Raw genomic sequence first — 21,199 nt, 5'->3', positions numbered from 1 at the left:
GATATGTCTACTTACCCATATAATAAGAACAATAAGTGATAGGATATGTCTACTTACCCATATAATAAGAACAATAAGTGATAGGATATGTCTACTTATACCCATATAATAAGAACAATAAGTGATAGGATATGTCTACTTACCCAGACAATAAGTGGTAGGATGTGTCTACTTATAGAGACAATAATGACAATAAGTGAAAAGTTATGTCTACTTACCCAGACAATAAGTGATAGGATATGTCTACTTCTTCAGACAATAACGACAATAAGTTAAGAGATATGTCTACTTACCCATATAATATGAACAATACGTGATAGGATATGACTACTTATCCAGACAATAAGGGCATAACTGATGAGATATATACATTTACTTTGATGACAATAAGGACAACAAGTGATTGGGGTATGTAGATTGGGGTATGTATACTTACATAGACAACAAGGACTGCTGTCACACAGATTGCAACAACAACAGTGACACATGCAATGATTATGCCAGTTGCAGATCCATGTGATTTCTTGCCTTTGTTTCCACCCTTCTTTTCCTCAGATTTCATGGCAGTGGCAACAAAAGAGTCTTGTTTGGTTTCAAATGTCTCTCCATTAAATTTAATAACGAAGTCACCAGCTGCAATCTATCAAAATATTATTATACACAGATTAATGCAACATATTACATTATATGTGTTATAAGAATTATTTACTTATAACAAAGTCTTAATGCAATGACATTAAACAATACATTTGCCAGTTGTTGAATACATTGGCCACTTGCTAATTATGTTATTGGCTAGTTGCTTAATACATTGTGAGTTGATAAATACATGTGTTTGTTTCTGAATACACTGGCCTGTTTCTGAATATATTAGCCAATGCTAAATACATTGGCCAGTTTCTAATTGGCAAGTTGCTAACGACATTGGCCAGTTATTTCTTACATTGGTCAGTTGCTAAATACATGGGCCATTTGCTCAATACATTTGCCATTTTCTGAATACTTTGGTTGCTGCATACATGGACCAATTGTTGAAAGCAGTGACCAATTCAATGCTAAATACAGTCAGTTTCTGAATACATGACCAGTTACTGATTACATTAATATATTGCTAAATATACCGCTTGCTGAATACAGTGCTAGTAGCTAAACACTGGCCAATTTCTGAATGCATTGACCAGTTGTTGAATACATTAACCAGTTACTGAATACTTAGTACATTCACCAGTTGTTGAAAACATTGGCCAGTTGTTAATGTATTGGACAGTTGCTAAATACATTGGCCAGTTGCTGGAAAAGATTGACCAGTGCCTGAATGCATTGGTCACTTTCTGAATAGCCTGTCAATTGCAGAATGTACAGGCTAGCTGCTATTGTAAGTTAATTGGCCGGATACTGAATATATTAAAACATCACATACCGATTCATTCATGGCATTGGCAAGAGATGTTGCATCTAACGTTGCATCTTTAGCATTAATGATACTAAATTGGACAATGATACTTCCTTTGGTCACCTGCCACAGAAAAAGAAAATGATTGTATTTTTGATAAAGATAATTATCTAACGATACTGACTGCCTAAGTATCAAGACATTATGACTATGTCTAGATAACAACTGGATCTACGTAGACTGTAATGACATCATCAGTCTAGGCTTATCAGCCTGCCCCTAATAGTCTACCCTGATTGAAATCTGATGTAGTGAATACAGCTTGATTCCTTTATATATTATATTGTTTTAAACGATTGAATACTAAAGTTGATTCTACATTTATTTGGAACTATAGTGAATACTACAAAAATAACAACCATGTCATATGACTTAATTAAGATTTCTAGTGTTGTGCTCTGAATGCATCAAGTATAGCACAAACAAACATAATAAACAAACCTTCAGATTCTGTACTTGGTTTCGTTTACAGCTAAATTCATCTTCAAAGAATGTCAGCAAGGCTCTAAAATTAACAGAAATAAAACAAATGAATGATTATGACATATATTAAAATGGCCATATGGATGAAAATTGGGTATTTATGTAAAAATCTACAATTGCCCCTTTTTTTTGCAATAACTCATTTTCACATACTTTAGTTCTATACATCTAGCAAGGCTGATGTCTACAATTGAGCTTCAAACTTATTTTCTGAGAAGGATTTGGGGGACAAACATGTACATGTGTGTACGGCAAATTAAAGTACCCGGATATACCTGAGGGAAATATTGAGTACAAAACTAGTTAGCTGAAACCCCTCTTTACCAGGTATTACTAGTACTAGTAAACACTGGTTTGTTGTCCATTTGTAAATAGTATTTAAAGAATCACACTTTGATATGATTACCCATTCATCATTGACTATGATTTGAATTTCATTTCATTTTTCAAAGGCCAATGAGAAAACAGTACTGGCCAACAGTCCTGCCCAGTTTATGCCAATCATACCTGCCTTCTAAATCAGTGAGTTAATCAACAACAATATAAAAGACTCCTTAACTTACTCTTCAAAGTCATCTACCTGGTCTTTAATCTTCGCAAAGTCAGAATCCAGAGTGAAAGATACCTCTACACCTCTAAGTACAGAAACACATGATAACATCAAACTGAGTCTGCGTATGTGTCTCATAAATTGCTTCCACATATATTGAAACATAATCATGTATAAATAATTTGTTTTCTTGTGTTTACTTGTGCTTACTTATGTTTACCCACTTTGTTTACAAATCACTTCCTGTACATATACAAACAGAATAAAGATTTATTGAATAACAAGAGAAACTTAGTTTGTTTTGTTTCAGTTATTTTTTTCAAATTGTAGAAAAGCAAAATTAAGTTCTTTTATTAATCAGACATTCAAAATACCTATTTCTTGAATATCCATACTGCAACTTTAAGCTAATTTTTAGAAAGTATTTTGTGAATTGACAAGTACAGAAATTAAAATTTAATATAATTTGTCTAATGGAATCAAACCTTTGTAAAGTAATACAAAATAAGACTATGGACACAATAACCTTATCACTGTTTTAATGAGAAGAGCCAATTAATTAACATTAACTAATATTTCAACTGGTTTTCTTTATGAAATCACTGTAATTGGAACATTTTTTAAAACTACTTTGTTAGATATGATTTTTTCATAATATTGTTCATCATAGGATGTATTTAATACCCTGTAGATAAATACATTTGTATAGCAGTACACATAGTATGGTGAATGCAAAATATCCAATCAAATTTATATTTGCCATAATATGGGGAGATAATATGTTAGCATTTATTATACCCACAGACACTGACAATTAGTGAGAAAGTGTGAGTAAATATCGGTAAATGTTGGTTAATAAGACATGTAGACTGTAGTTTTTGTTTACTGATGTCTATTACAACCACTACCAATGTATTTTTTCACAATGCTGTTGAGTTTTATTCACCTAGTGACTACGCTTGTCATAGGCTTAGTGCTAACCATTACTCCTTATGATGTCATAAAATCCCCTGGCCTAGGTGGGACCGGAAATACCCGAAAACTCTCGAAGTAAATCCGAAGGGAACTGACTGAAAAAGGGTCATTTTAAGGTGTTTGCAGACTCTTTTAAAAAGTTTTAAAACCAGAATGTATTTCACAAAAATGTCGTCTAGCAAATTAGCGATAGTGAATGTGAGCATTTTGAATCACCTTTAATTAAAATTAATCTCCCTAGATCATGATTTCAACTAAATACTATACTACATTGACTTATAGAAAAAATCACAGACAAGTAAGTAATCCTGTGATAAAATAGACCTCTATTTAACATGCACAATGTTTATTATAAGCAATGGGTATTTGTAAAATCAGTAAATGTTTTGTTGGTTGTCTGATTGAAAAAATGAATAACCCAGTTACAGTTAGTGAAGGTTAGTAAAGGAACAAATACTTACATGATGCTGACAAATTCTGGAGAAGAAAACAATATAGAGCTTGTTTAGATTTTGTACTGTATTACAAAATGTTACATACTTTTTTTCAAAGGTGTATGCACAAATAGTTTGCCCTATGTTCAAACAATTCTGTAGAGTAATTATCAGTATGTTTGCTAAGCAAGGTTGGGAACTCGGGAACAGAAAGGGGCAATGTGGTAAAATTGGCATAGTTTCTAATACATTATACCGTAATTTCAGTGGGGAACCAGTACCCCGGAAAATTGACAGGGAATTCAGGTAGATTTTACCTGCTTACTGCCCTAAACAAAAACACTAAATATATGCAATACTTATACCAATACTTTTGCTACACCATATACAAACAGACTGTTCTCTTTTGAGCCAGATTTGCAATTTCATAGTGCTCTCTTAGAGGGGCTGCAGAATGCAGGATAATTTGGTATATTAATAATGAAATTAGAGTCTCATTTGTGTATAACTTCCCTCTGTATAAGAAGACTTGATGTAACTTTACTTACTGCAATCCGAATCTTTATTTGTGTCTGGTATGGTTGCACCTGTCTCATCAACACACCAACATGTTGTTTCCTTTCTATCACACTGAAGTGGATTATAAGATCCATTTTTCAAACACTCAGGTACAAAACCTGCACCAAGGTGTATGGTTGTCATCTTCTCTATTTCACATTTGGTTAATGCTATCACATGAGAAACAAAGACCTGGTAAGTTGGTGAGAGGTGTCTTACTCTGAAGGGAATAAGCCTTAGAGCCTCATGAATATTCAGTGTGCAACTATGAATATATTATTTCTGTTGAATCCCATGATGCAATAGCCCATAGCAAAGATACCCCATAAATGCAGAAGATCAACTTCAAGTTGATGTTTCTCTGAAATCGCAAGTAATTGTAGGTGATATGAAATCATGAAATGATACTCCAGAACCCATAGTTTTTTAAAATGTTGTTATTTCCAGGAGTAGCATTCTTCTTTAACTAAAAAAATTAACTTGAAATTTTAAGCCATTTGTGTTGCTTTTTTGCAGACTAGCAAGAGAGAGTTATAAGCATTTTCTACATAAGTCGACCATGCCATACTTTTTGGTAGTATATATACTTTGAGTTGTCCACATGCTGTACTTTTAGAGCAGTGGTCGTTACACGGATGAGACCAGAGGAAAAGTGGCCATACATCAAAGAAAAGAGAATACTGGCACAAAAGCCAAGATATATGGTCAAGCTGATACCACTGAATACATGCAATCATCAGAGATTGAATCATCCGTACCAAATCCTAGGAGAATCTAGAAGACTCTGAAGAGTACAAGCCCATTGTGAACAAATCAGTCAGCAGAATGATGCAGATTTGTCATACCAAACTCAGCACAGAGTGACCAATCTCAACAAGTTCTACTTACGTGTGTCACAGTCAGCTTCTGTGCCATCTGGATTGACAAACTTTGTACCACAACCGCCGCAGATATTAATTTGACATTTAGCAACATGGTTCCATCTGCAGAAAGCATCCTCACACATATCTTGCTGACAGTCCTGAGGTGGCTGGTCAACTGGGCATCCTGAAAAAAGGATAAATATATATACTCAATATTAAAGAATCGTTAATTCGCTGAACTGATTATAAAGAATTGTGTGATTCAGCCCTGATTATTCCGGATGAGAGATTACATCGAGCAAAAACATTGGGATTTGTTTCCAAAAATCGTTAAACTGTTATCAAACCATGAAATGCACTAAAATCTTATTTCTGTACTTTCCCTTTTTGTAACAAGATCCATTTATAAATGTTTGACTGTTGCTGCATGGCTGTATATTACATCCCTCAAAAAACATGGGATGCAATCTCACCATTGATTTAGATAGGAACATCGAGGCTGCTTATTGCACAGGTGAAGCTATGACATACAGTCTAGATGCTATCTGTGGCTTTGAATCTGAATATATCTTTCACTATGTCTAGAGGAATGAGTCGTTAAGATGAATTTTCATATTCAGTTAAATTTAGCCACCCACACATTAATTAACATCATGCTTGTGTTAATCAAGGAAAGAATGCTGCCCCATAAATGAATTGTTTATTGTGGTCAATTTAATTTAACTATAGTTATTTAATTTAACTATAGTTACATAATGTCCATAAATGGCATAGTATATCTATGTATAAAGCATATGGTAATAATAACAATTCTTTAACCTTGAATTTGGAATGTACATTCAAATCTCAGTACCTATAATAGCATTTTATCTTATGCTTTAAGAAGGTCAAAATAGAACAAGAAGCTCAACCTTTTTTTACATGCTTGCAGATAGCATGTGTAGCGCATGCAGCGGAAGACGTAATATGGTGTCAACGAAGAAATTGAATGGTTGTTATTTATATGACACCGGTACCTTGGTGGTAAAATTGTATTTAAGATTACAAGAATTGTTCAGCACAGTGACAATTAATTAAACCACTCACAACTCAGATTTACTAAACTCTGATACATACCTTGTATTGGAAGGGTACAAACTTTAGCACAGCCATCACTACAGCACTTTCTAGATCCACTACATTGTTGGTCAGACTGGCACTCATCCAGGCAGATATCACCATCTTGACTGGTTGATGTACCGGGACAAGTTCCTGGCTTTTCGTTAGTAAATACTAAAAGAATAAAAAAATGTTTTAGAGCTTGAAGATAATTTTGATTGTTTTAGAAGCTGGGGAACTTTTTGTCACTCCAGAAAATGAAGACATGGGTTCTGCAAAGTCATTTCATGATTTTACATCACCTTTAATATTACTTGTGATTTCAGAAAAATATCAAGTTGATCTTGTGCCTTTATAGGGTATCTTCCCTGTGGGATAGTGCATCAGTCGATCAGAAATAATATATTCAAGTTAAACAATGAATATTCATGAGATATGTTTTACACTGAAGGGTATAGGCAACAGAAACATCAAGTTAATGTGAATTATGGCTACAATTAACTCACCTCTAACCTTCACCCTAAACCTTTGTTTTACTTTGAAGATGTCTCTGTCGACTAATGATTGAGCTTCACATGCATATACACTGTCATCAGTCAAATCTGCTGCATTTATGGTGAGACTCCAATCTCCTACTGTGTATTTATACATTAGGTAGTCAGAGATGAGGACACCATCCCTAACAATAACCATGTCATCGTTTTTGTACCACACTAGGTCTTCTGGACTAGCTGCCAACTGAGTCAATGGACACTGTAATGTGATGGAAGAACCACTCCATACACTGTGCTCCTGAGTAGATTCTACAGAAATTGAAACAGAATGTTTTACAGCTTAATTTGATGTTGGCTTGGTTTTTCACTCAAGTTACATGCCATTGTTTACACACACACACACACACACACACACACACACACACACACACACACACACACACACACACACACACACACACACACAGACACACACACACACACACACACACACACACACACACTCAGACAACTTATAACACACAAAAGAAACAGTCACATAGGTGCTATGCACAGTGGGGATGTAGAAGTAATCAAGTTGATATGCTGATTACCAGTTAGAAAATAAACAATTCATCAAGTCCATGTAATGTTTTCATTAGAAGCCTGTTTTTACTGCACTGTGAAAGAATAGCAATTTGCTCATCACTGTTCAATATTGTGATTGGGCAATGGATCCTACTGTGTTTGTTGTGTCTCTGTTATTGTCAGTCTAGAGTTGAAATATGTCTACATGTATCTTTGTGTCAAAAAATGTAATGTCCCATGAGTTAAACTGTTGATCAAACCAACATAATTTTATCTGTAAATTGGTCATGAACAGACTCCCTAGCATGAAACTGACTTGTGCTGGCAATGCCAATGACAAGAATCTTACTGTACAATGTACACCAGTATGTGGCATGACTAGTTAGGTGAATTACAAGGATAGAATTGCCCCAAGGAGCAATTTCCCTAAAAAGTAAAAGCTTCTTCCTGGTCCTTTACAAAAGAACCGTTACGGTAATGTTTTCCAGGAATTTGACAATTTATCACTTTCCCAAGTTATGGAAGCCATATTGGATTCTGAAACTAATACTAAATATCGATATCACTTTACTCTCTATTTCAGAAATTATACAGTGACCCCCATGGGTGACCTCTGCTCTTTGTCTCTTAAAGTTTACTTCAAAAGTTACAGATTTCGATGTTAACAGTGGATAATTAAAGCACAATTTTTCTGAAAATCAAAATTTAGATTACCTAGGCAACCATCCATGCATTCTTCATAAGAATCAAAGTTATTGTCATTTCCTAGGCAACCACCATAGCCAAACTGAAGACATGAGGCTGACTGGTAGTCATAGTAATATTTATTTTGTTTACTGTTACATGGTCCCCTGTCACGTGACAACAGACATCGTTCTGTGAACAAATAAAACATTTTCAACAAGTTTGAATTAAGTTTTAGTTGTTTTCATGTTTCTTTAATCAGTTAATTCCGCACATCAAATTACATTGAAGATCTCCATATCACATAATATTCCCCACATCACACAATCTCCACATCACATAAAATTCCCCACATCATATATTTCCCACATCACATAATATTCCCCACATCACACAATCTCCACATCACATAAAATTCTCCACATCATATATTTCCCACATCACATAATATTCCCCACATCACACAATCTCCACATCACATAAAATTCCCCACATCACATGATATTCCCCATATCACATACTTTTTTGTAATATTCCCCACATCACACAATCTCCACATCACATAAAATTCCCCACATCACGATATTCCCCATATCACATACTTTTTTTGTGATATTCCCCACATCACACAATCTCCACATCACATAAAATTCCCCACATCACATGATATTCCCCATATCACATACTTTTTTGCGATATTCCCCACATCACACAATCTCCACATCACATAAAATTCCCCACATCACATGATATTCCCCATATCACATACTTTGTTTGTGATTATCCCCACATCACACAATCTCCACATCACATAAAATTCCCCACATCACATGATATTCCCCATATCACATACTTTGTTTGTGATATTCCCCACATCACACAATCTCCACATCACATAAAATTCCCCACATCACATGATATTCCCCATATCACACACACTTTTTTTGTGATTATCTCCACATCACATAATATTCCCCACATCACATGATATCCCCCATATTACATACTTTTTTGTAATATTCCCCACATCACACAATCTCCACATCATAATATTCCCCAAAACACATGATATTCCCCATATCACATATTTTTCTGTGATATTCCCCACCTTACACAATCTCCACATTACATAATATTCCCCACATCACATAATGTTCCTTCCTCACATTACATTATGGAATCCTTCCTCACACCACATAATATCATGGAACCGAAATATTTATCTGGCATGATTTACACTGTTGCAAAATATGTCTCTGTGACTGACATTAAGCTAATTTGTTTGTAAAAGATTTGTACTGTATGGTCCCTAAAACAGACAGTATCTGGTGTAAAATGTGTATTATATAAGATTACCTGGAATGTACTTGAGTAATGTTGCCTTACACAGACACGAGGCACAATTTTGAGAGTCTGCTTGTCTGCCCTGTTCATCGCAATCATTGCTACACTGGCGTGCGGGACACCCTAAAATATAAAATAAAAGTGGAATGTAAAGGCTATTTGCAGGAGATAAAGTCTGAATTACTGTCCATGTTAACAGTTTTAAAGTACAAATAGTAAGAAAAATTACTTTGTTCATCATTGACTTAAACAATAAATCCATTAAAAGTAAACATTATAATATATACAAATAAATACATTGAGCAGTGACTACATGTTATTAATGAGTTGAATTGATCTTGGCATGAAATCAGTTAAACCTGTTTGTACGTGGATGTCTTGCTCCTAGGTGACAGCCACTTGGAAGATATTCATATTCTGTATGTAAGTGGATGTGTTGAATCTTTGACAATTTTTGTAACAGTCTTTCCACTTTGTCTGCTGCTGAAATCATTTTATTTCAGTCTTTAAAAAAAATATCAGTAATTCTTGTATTATATTGCTATCAATTCAAATATGATTTTGGACATAAACACTTCCTGGTCCGTGGTATAAAATAGTACCTCGGTTAATTTCAACATAGAAATCTTGTAAAGAAGCTCTAACTGCACTTTTGGGCATTTCTAGTAAGGGTCTATAGGAAAGCATCTGGTAATGCCATATGCAGGACTTATTTGACAATACAATACATGTAGACAGATAATAGATTGATTGCTAAATATAGAAATATTAAGACAAATGAAGTAAATAAAGATTTCAGGATTAGTGAACTGTACGACTTGGATCATGATATAGATTAAGTAAATTAAAAAACTTACTAGGATTAGGACAGCAAGTTGAAACATCTTGTGGATTAGAAACCCTCTGACATATGTAGTCCAGTGGACAGGGTACATCATTTGAATAGCAATGTGTAATGTTACCAGTAGATGTTAGAAGTGGACGGCCAACTTTACACAAATTACTGCCAGCTGTAAAAAAACAATATGTTACCAGTGGATGTTAGAAGTGGATGGCCAACTTAACACAAATCACTGCTTCCTGTAACTATACCGTGTGTTACTGGTAGATGACATAAACCTGTGGCAATATAACACTTACCTTGACATTCAACTTCATCTCCATCGTCATTATAGAAGACGGCATTACACTGACCACAGTAACTGGCAACACAATGTGCAGATGGATTATTTGGACAAGTGAAGATTTCACATGGATCAAGCAAGCATGTCACTGTCTCACCATCACATTCTGAAACTGTAAAACAATTTTGCAGCAGTAATGTAAACATCACATATCCACGTACATGATGGGGTATAACTTAAATGACTTGGTTCATGATTATTTGAGCAAAAACAGAAAGTAGCTCAAAACAGTGAGACAAGTGATGAAACAGTAAAAACACAATACATGCAAATTTAAAGCCAAAGACAACAAGAAGTACAACAAGTGTTCAAAGAAGACACAATTTCTCAAAAACTGTACTTCTGTGTGATGAATGTATGAAAAAATCCATGTGTACATTTCCCTTGTTCTTTATTTAATGTGACCAGGATTCAAGAAAAATTGGTCACACTTAAATACCATAATATCTGCAAAATGCATGAAATCATAGCTTTTAGTTAATATGATCCTGAAGACAGATGGAGAATTTATTCTGGCAGGCATTTTGACAACTAGCTAAAAATTACCAATGACACTTCCCATGCTTGAGCTAAATATTTTGATGCACCTCCCTTGTTGGGGATCATATATATAAAAGTCTGTGGCTATATGACACATCATGCGATTGACTCAGTTGTATCCCTCTACCAATTGACTGCAAGAATTGTGATGGAAGTATAATGGGTCAGTTTTACAAAAAAGTTTTACTGGGTTTTCACATTTCTGTGTATAAACATGTTTCAATTTGCATTTTTAACTCTTACAGTACTTTTTAAAATGTCTGTATTGTTGCAATGTTGTATATTATTTTTCCGTATCTGATCTGTCGATCCATATTTAATCCGACTACATGGTAATACTTACTTGCAACCTTCACATTATACCTCATGGTAAAAGAGATTTGTGTGTAGGTGGCAGTACACATATAGCTGCCTTGATCATTGGGTTGAATGTCTGTGATTTGTAGATTGGTATTGTTGACAATACTGTAACGCTGTGGGGGATAAGGCCAGGGCCATTCAGCAGCATATTGGTCTTCATACCAATAATCATCTATTGGTCCATAATAAGGAGGAAAGCTTATCAAGTGGCCATCATTTTTATACCATGACACATACTCAAAACTGTTTTCAAACACCACTGGTACTTCACAGGGTAGCGTTATGGTAGAACCGAGGGTGATAGTTATATTCCTGGTAAATTTATTCTGGCAGGCATTTTGACAACTTTGTAAGGAATCAAAGAAACCTAAGGTCTGGTTCATGCAGGTCTCTGTTTGACGGATCCGATGACAAGTAACATCTGAACTTCTATAGTACCATCGCGTTGCTGGACCAATATTGTCACCACCACCACCATCACCACCACCACGACCACCGCCATCACCACGGCCATCACCACCACCACCATCACCACGGCCATCACCACGGCCATCAACACCACCACCATCACCACGGCCATCACCACGACCACCATCATCATAGCGACCATCACCACCATCAAGACCACAGTCAGATTCATACCCTCCATACATCTGCCTCAGAGAATCAAAGTAACACTGATCTGAAAGATTTTAAAGGTTTAATAGTTAAATACCTCATTTAAATAAGACAATCCACAGAGTTTATATTAACAGTAATACAGGGAGGTTTTTGCATGAAATAGAGGTCCTTTTTTGCTGTCCTAACATTTGAGAAAGGTAAAGTGAGATGCTAAATTAAACATTTTGTATCTGGGAGTCTTAGATACAAAATTCCACCCACAGTAAGTAAGGTGGAGGTCATTTACCCCTTTGTATTTTAATACTTGGAAGTGACGAACAGTTGGCTCCTCAGCTGAGACTGCACACTAGCTGGCAGACGTACGAAACAACCTGTACCTAACTGCTAATCATGCTGTAGTAAAGTCAGTATACCTTATTTCTTTGTATTTGCATCTATATGTGTGTGATCGTGTCACAGACTTTAACACACTAGATTGGAAACACTACCTATTCAGAGATAATATTCATATACCAAGTATGACCGCTTCGGCACTGATGTTTGATATGTGCGAGTGAACTTGAATGCCCAACGAGTGGAAGAGTGATTGAAGATGGCGTTTTGGAAGAAATATTAACAATTCGCCTTGTTTGAACTTTAACTGAGCCATCCAAGAAAAGCGATTGCTACACTTTTATGTTAAAACTTAAAACTGTAAGTGGATTTTTTTTTGTTTTTCTTGTTTTAAAATAGGTACAATAACTTACTCACAATACCATACACCATGAACAGTATTGCATCACCCATGGGTAAAATGATACTGTCTGATTGTTTGCTTTTGTGTATAACAAACAAACATGTCCACATTTCCATATCATTTGCATGCAGGTATGCAATATTTAAATTATAGTATTGCACTGTATGTGTGCAATGGTGAAATTAATAACTGATACATTATGTAATAATTTGTGGTACTCTCCGATATAGATTGAGACTCATAGTAAAAACTTACCAATGCATTCTGGTAAACCAAAACAAAGTCCACCGCTACAATCCACTTTGATAGCAATACAACCTGTGTATGCAGGGCACTTAAACTCCTAATAATACATCAAGATTATTAAAAGAATGGATTACATTTATATAGTAGTCACCGACTTTGTTAGATTGTCTAAACTTTACTATGTAAAGGGAATTATGCCACTCCAGAAACCATACAGGCAAATTTTCATAATGCATACCGAATTAATCGAAAAGACTGAAAAATACACTGTACCAATTTTTCATCTCTCCACTGAGGTACAACAAAAGAGTTTTGAACTTTTCTGTTAATGTTTAATAGAATCAGTGTATTTGTTACCTTGCATGGGTCGTAGCATTCACATTCTTTACATCCAACATTATCCACTTGAAAACCAAACTGACAGCTCTTCTCACATGTTAACTCAGGACAATGGCTGGGGTCTATGAAGGTCAATTAAGGTCAAGGGTCAGTCACGCAATTGAAAGCTAAATACTTCTTAACACCTATCAGCTCCTATGAACAGACACTCATTTGTATGTAAGCTTTATACTAATAGATATGACCAATCACAAGCCAGGTTGTTACATCACTATCAGTATGTGTGGCCATGGCATCATAATTAGTCAATTTTACTAATTAATTATAGATATAGGGACCAATCACAAGCCAGCTTGTAATCAATTATCAATATGTGTGGCCAATTAAAAGTCAGCTTTCAATTATTAGTTATAGATATAACCAATCAGAAGCCAGCTTGTAATCACTATCAGTACTGGTATGTGTGGCCAATCACAAGTCAGTTTTCAACTATTAATAAAAGATACAGCCAATCACAAATCAGCTTTTTATCACTATCAGTATGTGTACATGGCCAATCACAAGTCAGTTTTCAACCATTAATAAAAGATACAGCCAATCACAAATCAGCTTTTTATCACTATCAGTATGTGTACATGGCCAATCATAAGTCAGTTTGCCACCATTAATAACAGATATGACCAATCACAATGTGACTATCATAAGTTGACATCATTTTAGTCATAGCTGTGTGATCATGAGCAGTTTTTTTTAATGTTTTGACTTGAAATCGTCAATTAAAAAATAAGAATGAAATAAATATAGTTCAAACATGAGTACAAAATAAGTATAAATTTATTTTACTTCACAGTATGATTAAAATTATTTGATTTAACCTTATAACAACATTATTTCAAGTATACTTACAACAATGTTCGACCAACTGTATCACTTAGCCTGTCTTAAGCTGTGCTGAAACTAACTATATGTACTTAAACAGCAAGTTTTTCTATTGATCACATTGTAATCTTTCATTCCCTGATATTTAATTGTAAGCAAATTGTTGATAAAACCAAGGCTGGCTAGTCACTACACAGATAATAAAATATTACACATACACTCACTCACTTCACTCAGATGGTAAACAAACAACTCCAACATTAGATGTTGAAATGAACAACTAGAACACAATACGTTACATTGGACTTTGTTTATACCAGATTAGATATCCCACAGTGTCCCTACCCTGTAGTCTCTACTTAAAACACCACTGGTGAAATGTACACTAATTAAACATCTGGGAGTGAAAGATTACACTGTGATCAATAGAGAAACTCGCTGCTATAGTAGGTAGTTTTAGCACAGCGTGAGACAGGCTAAAGAGATACAGTTGGTCGAACATTGTTGTAAAATGTACCTGAAAGTGAAAAAGTATACTTTTAATATGGAATAGGAATACTTTAAGTATACGTTTTACTATTAAAGTCCATTAGGGTAAAGGCTAACAAAAAAAACTGTGTGGTTCAGTTTGAACTCAATTTTATAATAGGTGGGGTAGGTAGATTTTTTATTTCATTTTTGTTATATACTAGTATATATATATTTTTTCATATGTGAGAGTCTAGTTCAGGTAGTTATAATGTTTTCTGATGTTTTCCATACGGTCTCTGTGCTATTGGTTTCTTCTCATCATATGTACAGCCATTACAGATTGGAAGAACAGTTTTATATTGTATTTTTAAGTTGATATCAGTTTCCGCATTGCACTATTTCTTGCAAGACTTCACAATTTTCATGGTTTTTATTATTTTGTTCGAATACATAAACAATTTAGGGTCGGCGTGAAAAACTTGGTGGGGGTCGGGTAACCCAAAAACCAAACTATTTTTTTTTATTAGGCCTAACGGTCGTAAAAATACTGAAGGTATGTCTCACTAGCAATCACACATCAAAGGCTTACAGTTTTAAATTGGAAATAGAACATTCACCTGGACAGAAAGGATGATTTTCATTTCTTGTAAGAGTACCGTCTATTTCAACACCGTCATTATCAACACACCAACAAGTACCGGTATATCCATACTGATCACACTGTATTGATTCAAATTCACCACTGTCGGTGCATTGTGGGATGTACATACTATAAAAATCAAAATCATAGTAATAATAATGCCAACTGTTGTCCAGTATATCCATTGCATCAGCTCTAGCTCTCTCACAAAGTGTTGAGGATCCTGTAAATGGGAAAACATAAAATAGTAGATATAGTTATCTAAGTTTATTTATATCCATGGTAAAGCTATGGCAGAGAGAGAGAGAGAGAGAGAGAGAGAGAGAGAGAGAGAGAGAGAGAGAGAGAGAGAGAGAGAGAGAGAGAGAGAGAGAGAGAGAGAGAGAGAGAGAGAGATCAGTAAAATCACACCACAGACTTTCACAAAGGGAACAATTTGTCAATGAGGAGACATGTTAATATTCTTCAAGTACAGTGACTATTTCTTTGAGAAACACAATTAGCAGACACTTTCATCAGAAAAAATGTGAATTAATTACCGAGAGACTGACCAACAAAGATATGGCGATTATGTATAGAGCTCGGCTCATATTCTAACAACATTAACACTGGCAAGTTTAAATGTCAAAACATGGTGAAGTTTTCAAAACCACATTGTCAAAAGTTATTCAAAAATTATTAATAATATATTCAATTGACAAAAATTTCACTGTGGGGCAACTATCACAAATGTACATTTTTACGATGTTGTAATGATGACATGTATGTACGTTAGTGGCTGTACGAAAGGTAATGTGTCCTTAGACGAGCTGTATTTGTTCACGTTTTACACTGATGATGATTAATACTCTGCAGTACATGAATTGAACAGGAAACCATATTTTCACATGTTTTATTATGTATGGCAGCCACAGCAAGTATATACTTGATGCAATCTAAATGTGTGATGGTGTTTTAAAGTTTAAACGTGATGTATGTGTAACGTCATAGCATTGTCATTACCATGGATGCAGTTGACATGTTTGTGTCAAAAGGTGACCATGTGACAGGAGTGCAAGGAGGTTTATCTACTATTAATCTTTGATGACCGCATCATATATTGGACAAAACATAGATTAGTCAATGTAACCTTATTTCACAGGTGTCTTATTATTCCATTACAAAATTATGATTTACACTTTCACATTGAACAACAACATCATAACAATAGGTTGATGTTTACAAACAATTTAATGTAGTTATTTAATGTACTAAGTACTATGTTTACTTCTGACATCAGAATTATAGTTGTATGAAATGTATGGATTTCATATTACGAGACTTTAATGTCACACCCTTGGAATATGAGGGTCTCTGTATATGTATGTATGTATGTATGTATGTATGTATGTATGTATGTATGTGTATGTATGTATGTATGTATGTATGTATGTATGTATGTATGTATGTATGCATGCATGTATGTATGTATGTGTATGTATGTATGTATGTATGCATGCATGCATGCATGCATGCATGTATGTATGTATGTATGTATGTATGTATGTATGTATGTATGTATTCTAAAGTGATTGGACTCTACAAAACTCAGATCAAAGTGCCAAAACAATGAATGAAATCAACCACATTTATCTTCTTTATAGCCATGTTTACGTTTAAGAAAGTAAATTCACAAGGTAATATCCCCCCTGGGGGGGGGGGTAATCCTGCTTATTAAATATACATGTGTTACCCTTTGGGGTGGGGATTTCACCCTTTGGTCTGCGATGGGTACTGTATTTTTAGAGATAAGGAGTCTAAAATGGGGTCCACTTTACATAATTTTCGATTTTGTGTTTGGTTTAAAACGAGGTCGTGGAAGAAACCACATAATAAATTCTCGACTAGTTCGAAATTTCCAGGAATTTCCTTGGTATTTCCTCCAGCTAATTGACCTTGGTTGATATTTTCATACCGGTGAATATGTATTTTGGTCTACAATGGGGTCTTCTAAATATTTGAATGGTTTAAAATGGGGTATTGCATGACATTCACAAGCCATTAACGGTCCAAGTGCAACAAACCCGCGGGCTTGCCTGACGAAAACGGGTGTCATAAAAGTTGTTTGCATCTCTAAAGCTGTTTGTAGTGTTACTTATAATAGCCTAATAAATTGATAACAACTGATATAAGACGGAGATAAGGTTTGCCTCAATTGACCCACTCCTTAGAAATGATCTTACGCTGTGAACTACACTGTTTACTTGTGTTATGTAAGAGCCCATCATCACATGTGTAAATATTGGTACTCTTTGATAACAAGTGGACTTGCTTCTTTAATGGCTTGTCCCAGTAATGGATTTTAGGACAAAATGGGTCTAAAATGGGGTCTGGGGTTGACACACCCCTACCAGACCTGGCCAGGGGTAGTAATCCCCCCCCCCCCCCCCCCCATATATCCTTCCCCTTAAAATTGTCGTGCTAAGTACCTGGCAATTCTGGTTCCATACACAACATGCAATATTCGACACTGGAACAACATTTCCGCCGACCTGGGCATATGAAATCTTCACGGCAATTACTCACACATCCAGGTTCACTAACTCCATTGGGGCATTCACCTTCTCTGTCGACTGTTCATATAAAACAAATGTATTGTGTATAAGAGAAAATTGCTTAAAGTTGAACTAATTGCAAGTGGTGTATTATTTTATGATCAGACAATCAACAATATCATTCACTGAAAATTGTTAAAATAGCTATAATTAATCATTCTGTTAATTTAATAATTAGAGATCAATCATTTCACAAATTGTAACAGGTTAAAATTGTGATTGCATTCAGGCAAGTGTTTTTATGATGTTGACCCAAAACTGATTTCATTGTACCGTATCATATTGTGTGTGTGTGTGTGCAGCTACACAAATACATTTATTTACAGGTGATTCAATACTGTTCAGGATGTATATGTCATTTAAACAAAAATGTTCAGTACATGTTGTAGCTTTTAATAAAGTTAGATGATTGATGTACAATGTAAGGTTAAAAAGTACTAGATGATTAATTTTGAAATTATGACCTCTCAAAATGGTAAGAATCACATATTATATGCAAAAAACCTACCAGTTGCTATCCCACATACATATACATCACCCTGTCAATCTTACCTGATGGAGTCCCACATATACATACATCGAATCTCACCCTGTTAATCTTATTATCTCCTGCTGTCCCACATACATATATCACCCAGTTAATCTTACCTGATGGAGTCCCACAATCTTCACCCTCCCAACCTTCTGCACATGTACACATGAATTCATAAGGTGTAATTGTGTGGCAGAAACCTCCATTCTGGCAAGGAGTGCTCTGACATGGTTCAACTCCTATGAAAGGAATACCATAGACATGCACATACACATAAATGAACTTATATAATTGTAAGCATTATCATACAGTGACAAAAATAAACAAACTAGGTACTTGTTAGTTCTTTGACTCGATTCTTTAAACACAAAAGTGTATTTCTAAATTGAGTTTTATAAAATCTGTTTTGTTTATTTTTTTCATAATTTGTTGAAACTGAAATTGTTGAATTACATTGTGGTTCTTCATTGATATACCATCATTGGCTTGAATGAAGAAATTTCAAGGACTGTCATTATTATATAAATGCAATCACATTAATCTCTCCCTGATAGGTGATGTTTGGTTGGATGAAGGAGATATTTTATGTAAATGTTTGGTTGGATGGTGGTGATAAGTGATGTCTGGTTGGTTGGTGGTGATAAGTGAGGTCTGGTTGGATAAGTGATGTTTGGTTGGATGGTGGTGATAAGTGATGTTTGGTTGGATGGTGGAGTTAAGTGATGTTAGGTTGGATGTTGGTGATACGCAATGTTTGGTTGGATGTTAGTGATATTGATGTTTGGTTGGATGGTGGGGTTAAGTGATGTTTCATGGTACACAATGTATAATGTGATGGTTGGTCGAGAACTCCGTCTGTTATCTCACAATGGTAATACTGGAGTGGCATCACAGTGACAATCTACTAACCAAAATTAACATCACTAGTATAAGAAGTTCATACCTTGTTCACAATTTTGACCAGAAAATCCATTTTGACAATAACATGTATAGCCATCAGCTCTATTAGAACAACAACCGCCATTCCGGCAAGGATTACTAAGACAGTGGTCATAACCTAGAAAAATAACAGTGAGAAATAAGTGTAAGGAGCAGTACAGCAAGCTGAACTGAATATCATTGTAATCCTGTACTAACTGGGTGATCAAGAAATTGTAACCTTTAAAATACCCATACCCATAAAATATTTAAGACATTCTGCCTGAAACAAAACTAGTCATTGTACTTTAATGACAATACAACTTGCTTCAACAATTCAGACTTAATTACAAAGTTTTACAGTACAGCCCAAAATACAGTCTAAAATACCTACAGTACAGTCATAAAACAAACTATTTGTAGAGTACCTATCATGACATTAAGTTACTTTTTTGCAGTACCCCAAAATACCCATCAGGACATTAACTTACTTTCAACATAGCATAACCCAAAGTACCCATCAAGACAGTTAACTTGCTTTCAACACAGTATAACCCAAAGTACCCATCAAGACATTAACTTAATTACTTTCTTTACAGTATAACCCAAAGTACCCATCAAGACATTAACTTACTTTCTTTGCAGCATAACCCAAAGTACCCATCAGGACATTAACTTACTTTCTTGACAGTATACCCTAAAATACCCATCGGGACATTAACTTACTTTCTTTGCTGTATACCCCAAAGTACCCATCAGGACATTAACTTACTTTCTTTGCAGTATACCCTAAAATACCCATCAGGACATTATTAAAACTTACTTTCTTGACAGTATACCCTAAAATACCCATCAGGACATTAACTTACTTTCTTTGCAGCATAACCCAAAGTACCCATCAGGACATTAACTTACTTTCTTCACAGTATACACCAAAGTAACCAATAGCACAGAAACATAAACCGTAGGTACAAATACCTCCATGTTCACATGGCTGATCACACGTTTGATTAACTATATGGAAAAGAAAAGAAAAAAAATATCAAATAAGAGTCAGAATGCACTTGTTGAAGTATAATACATGCAACCATGTCCCAAATAAGACAGACTGGAATTTGTTGTCTGGTTAGCAGATGGTATATCCCATGTAGTGTCCATAATTTAACACTGACTTTCAACAGATGATATATAATGGCTGTTACACAGATGAGACTGATTTTATCTTCACTGTAATTCAGGATGCAGAAAAGTCATTATCATTAATGCTGCATCATGCGACAGCTCTGAAATAAAATTATTAGCAAAATCTGGCATAGAAGAGGTTCGTTGAGTACTGGAGGGAGGCGTTATGAATTTTTTATGTAAAACAAATCTTAATTAGGAATTTAACACCCCTTGAAACAATGAACTGTCCCAGCATTGTTTTGTTCATGAGGAGAGTAGCTAGGGCCAACCTGCCCATGTGAATAAGCAATGACTGTTTACTTTATGGTGTAAATTAATCCAAGGCTGTTAACTTGTGTGATTACTTCGTAACTGCCTAACACAATGTACAGCCAGATTTGCCATATTCAACGCTTTATTTCAGAGAGGCTGTGTGATGCAGAGTTGGGAGGAATAAGTCTTCTCAGTGCAT

At 35.0% G+C, this 21,199-nt stretch overlaps 1 protein-coding gene across 1 annotated transcript in view; it reads right to left on the bottom strand.

Moving 5' to 3' along the window:
- The window catches only part of LOC144442196 (uncharacterized), a 39,162-nt gene that overhangs the window by 3,437 nt on the left and 14,526 nt on the right, over nucleotides 1–21,199 (bottom strand). The window contains exons 8-28 of the mRNA XM_078131477.1: nucleotides 20,479–20,577; nucleotides 19,589–19,702; nucleotides 18,762–18,884; nucleotides 17,988–18,131; nucleotides 15,497–15,742; nucleotides 13,548–13,651; nucleotides 13,200–13,287; nucleotides 11,571–12,269; nucleotides 10,644–10,799; nucleotides 10,361–10,513; nucleotides 9,516–9,626; nucleotides 8,190–8,351; nucleotides 6,921–7,217; nucleotides 6,433–6,588; nucleotides 5,342–5,500; nucleotides 4,444–4,623; nucleotides 3,923–3,938; nucleotides 2,500–2,571; nucleotides 1,895–1,958; nucleotides 1,421–1,516; nucleotides 437–640 (exon numbers count right to left, since the gene is read on the bottom strand). Coding sequence (XP_077987603.1) covers nucleotides 437–640; nucleotides 1,421–1,516; nucleotides 1,895–1,958; nucleotides 2,500–2,571; nucleotides 3,923–3,938; nucleotides 4,444–4,623; nucleotides 5,342–5,500; nucleotides 6,433–6,588; nucleotides 6,921–7,217; nucleotides 8,190–8,351; nucleotides 9,516–9,626; nucleotides 10,361–10,513; nucleotides 10,644–10,799; nucleotides 11,571–12,269; nucleotides 13,200–13,287; nucleotides 13,548–13,651; nucleotides 15,497–15,742; nucleotides 17,988–18,131; nucleotides 18,762–18,884; nucleotides 19,589–19,702; nucleotides 20,479–20,577 — 3,443 coding nt within the window. The remainder of the gene's footprint in view (nucleotides 1–436; nucleotides 641–1,420; nucleotides 1,517–1,894; nucleotides 1,959–2,499; nucleotides 2,572–3,922; nucleotides 3,939–4,443; nucleotides 4,624–5,341; nucleotides 5,501–6,432; nucleotides 6,589–6,920; nucleotides 7,218–8,189; nucleotides 8,352–9,515; nucleotides 9,627–10,360; nucleotides 10,514–10,643; nucleotides 10,800–11,570; nucleotides 12,270–13,199; nucleotides 13,288–13,547; nucleotides 13,652–15,496; nucleotides 15,743–17,987; nucleotides 18,132–18,761; nucleotides 18,885–19,588; nucleotides 19,703–20,478; nucleotides 20,578–21,199) is intronic.

This window comes from Glandiceps talaboti, chromosome 11 (assembly GCF_964340395.1).
Source record: "Glandiceps talaboti chromosome 11, keGlaTala1.1, whole genome shotgun sequence".
Taxonomy (NCBI): Eukaryota; Metazoa; Hemichordata; class Enteropneusta; family Spengelidae; genus Glandiceps; species Glandiceps talaboti.
This window is presented reverse-complemented; position numbering and strand designations above follow the sequence as displayed.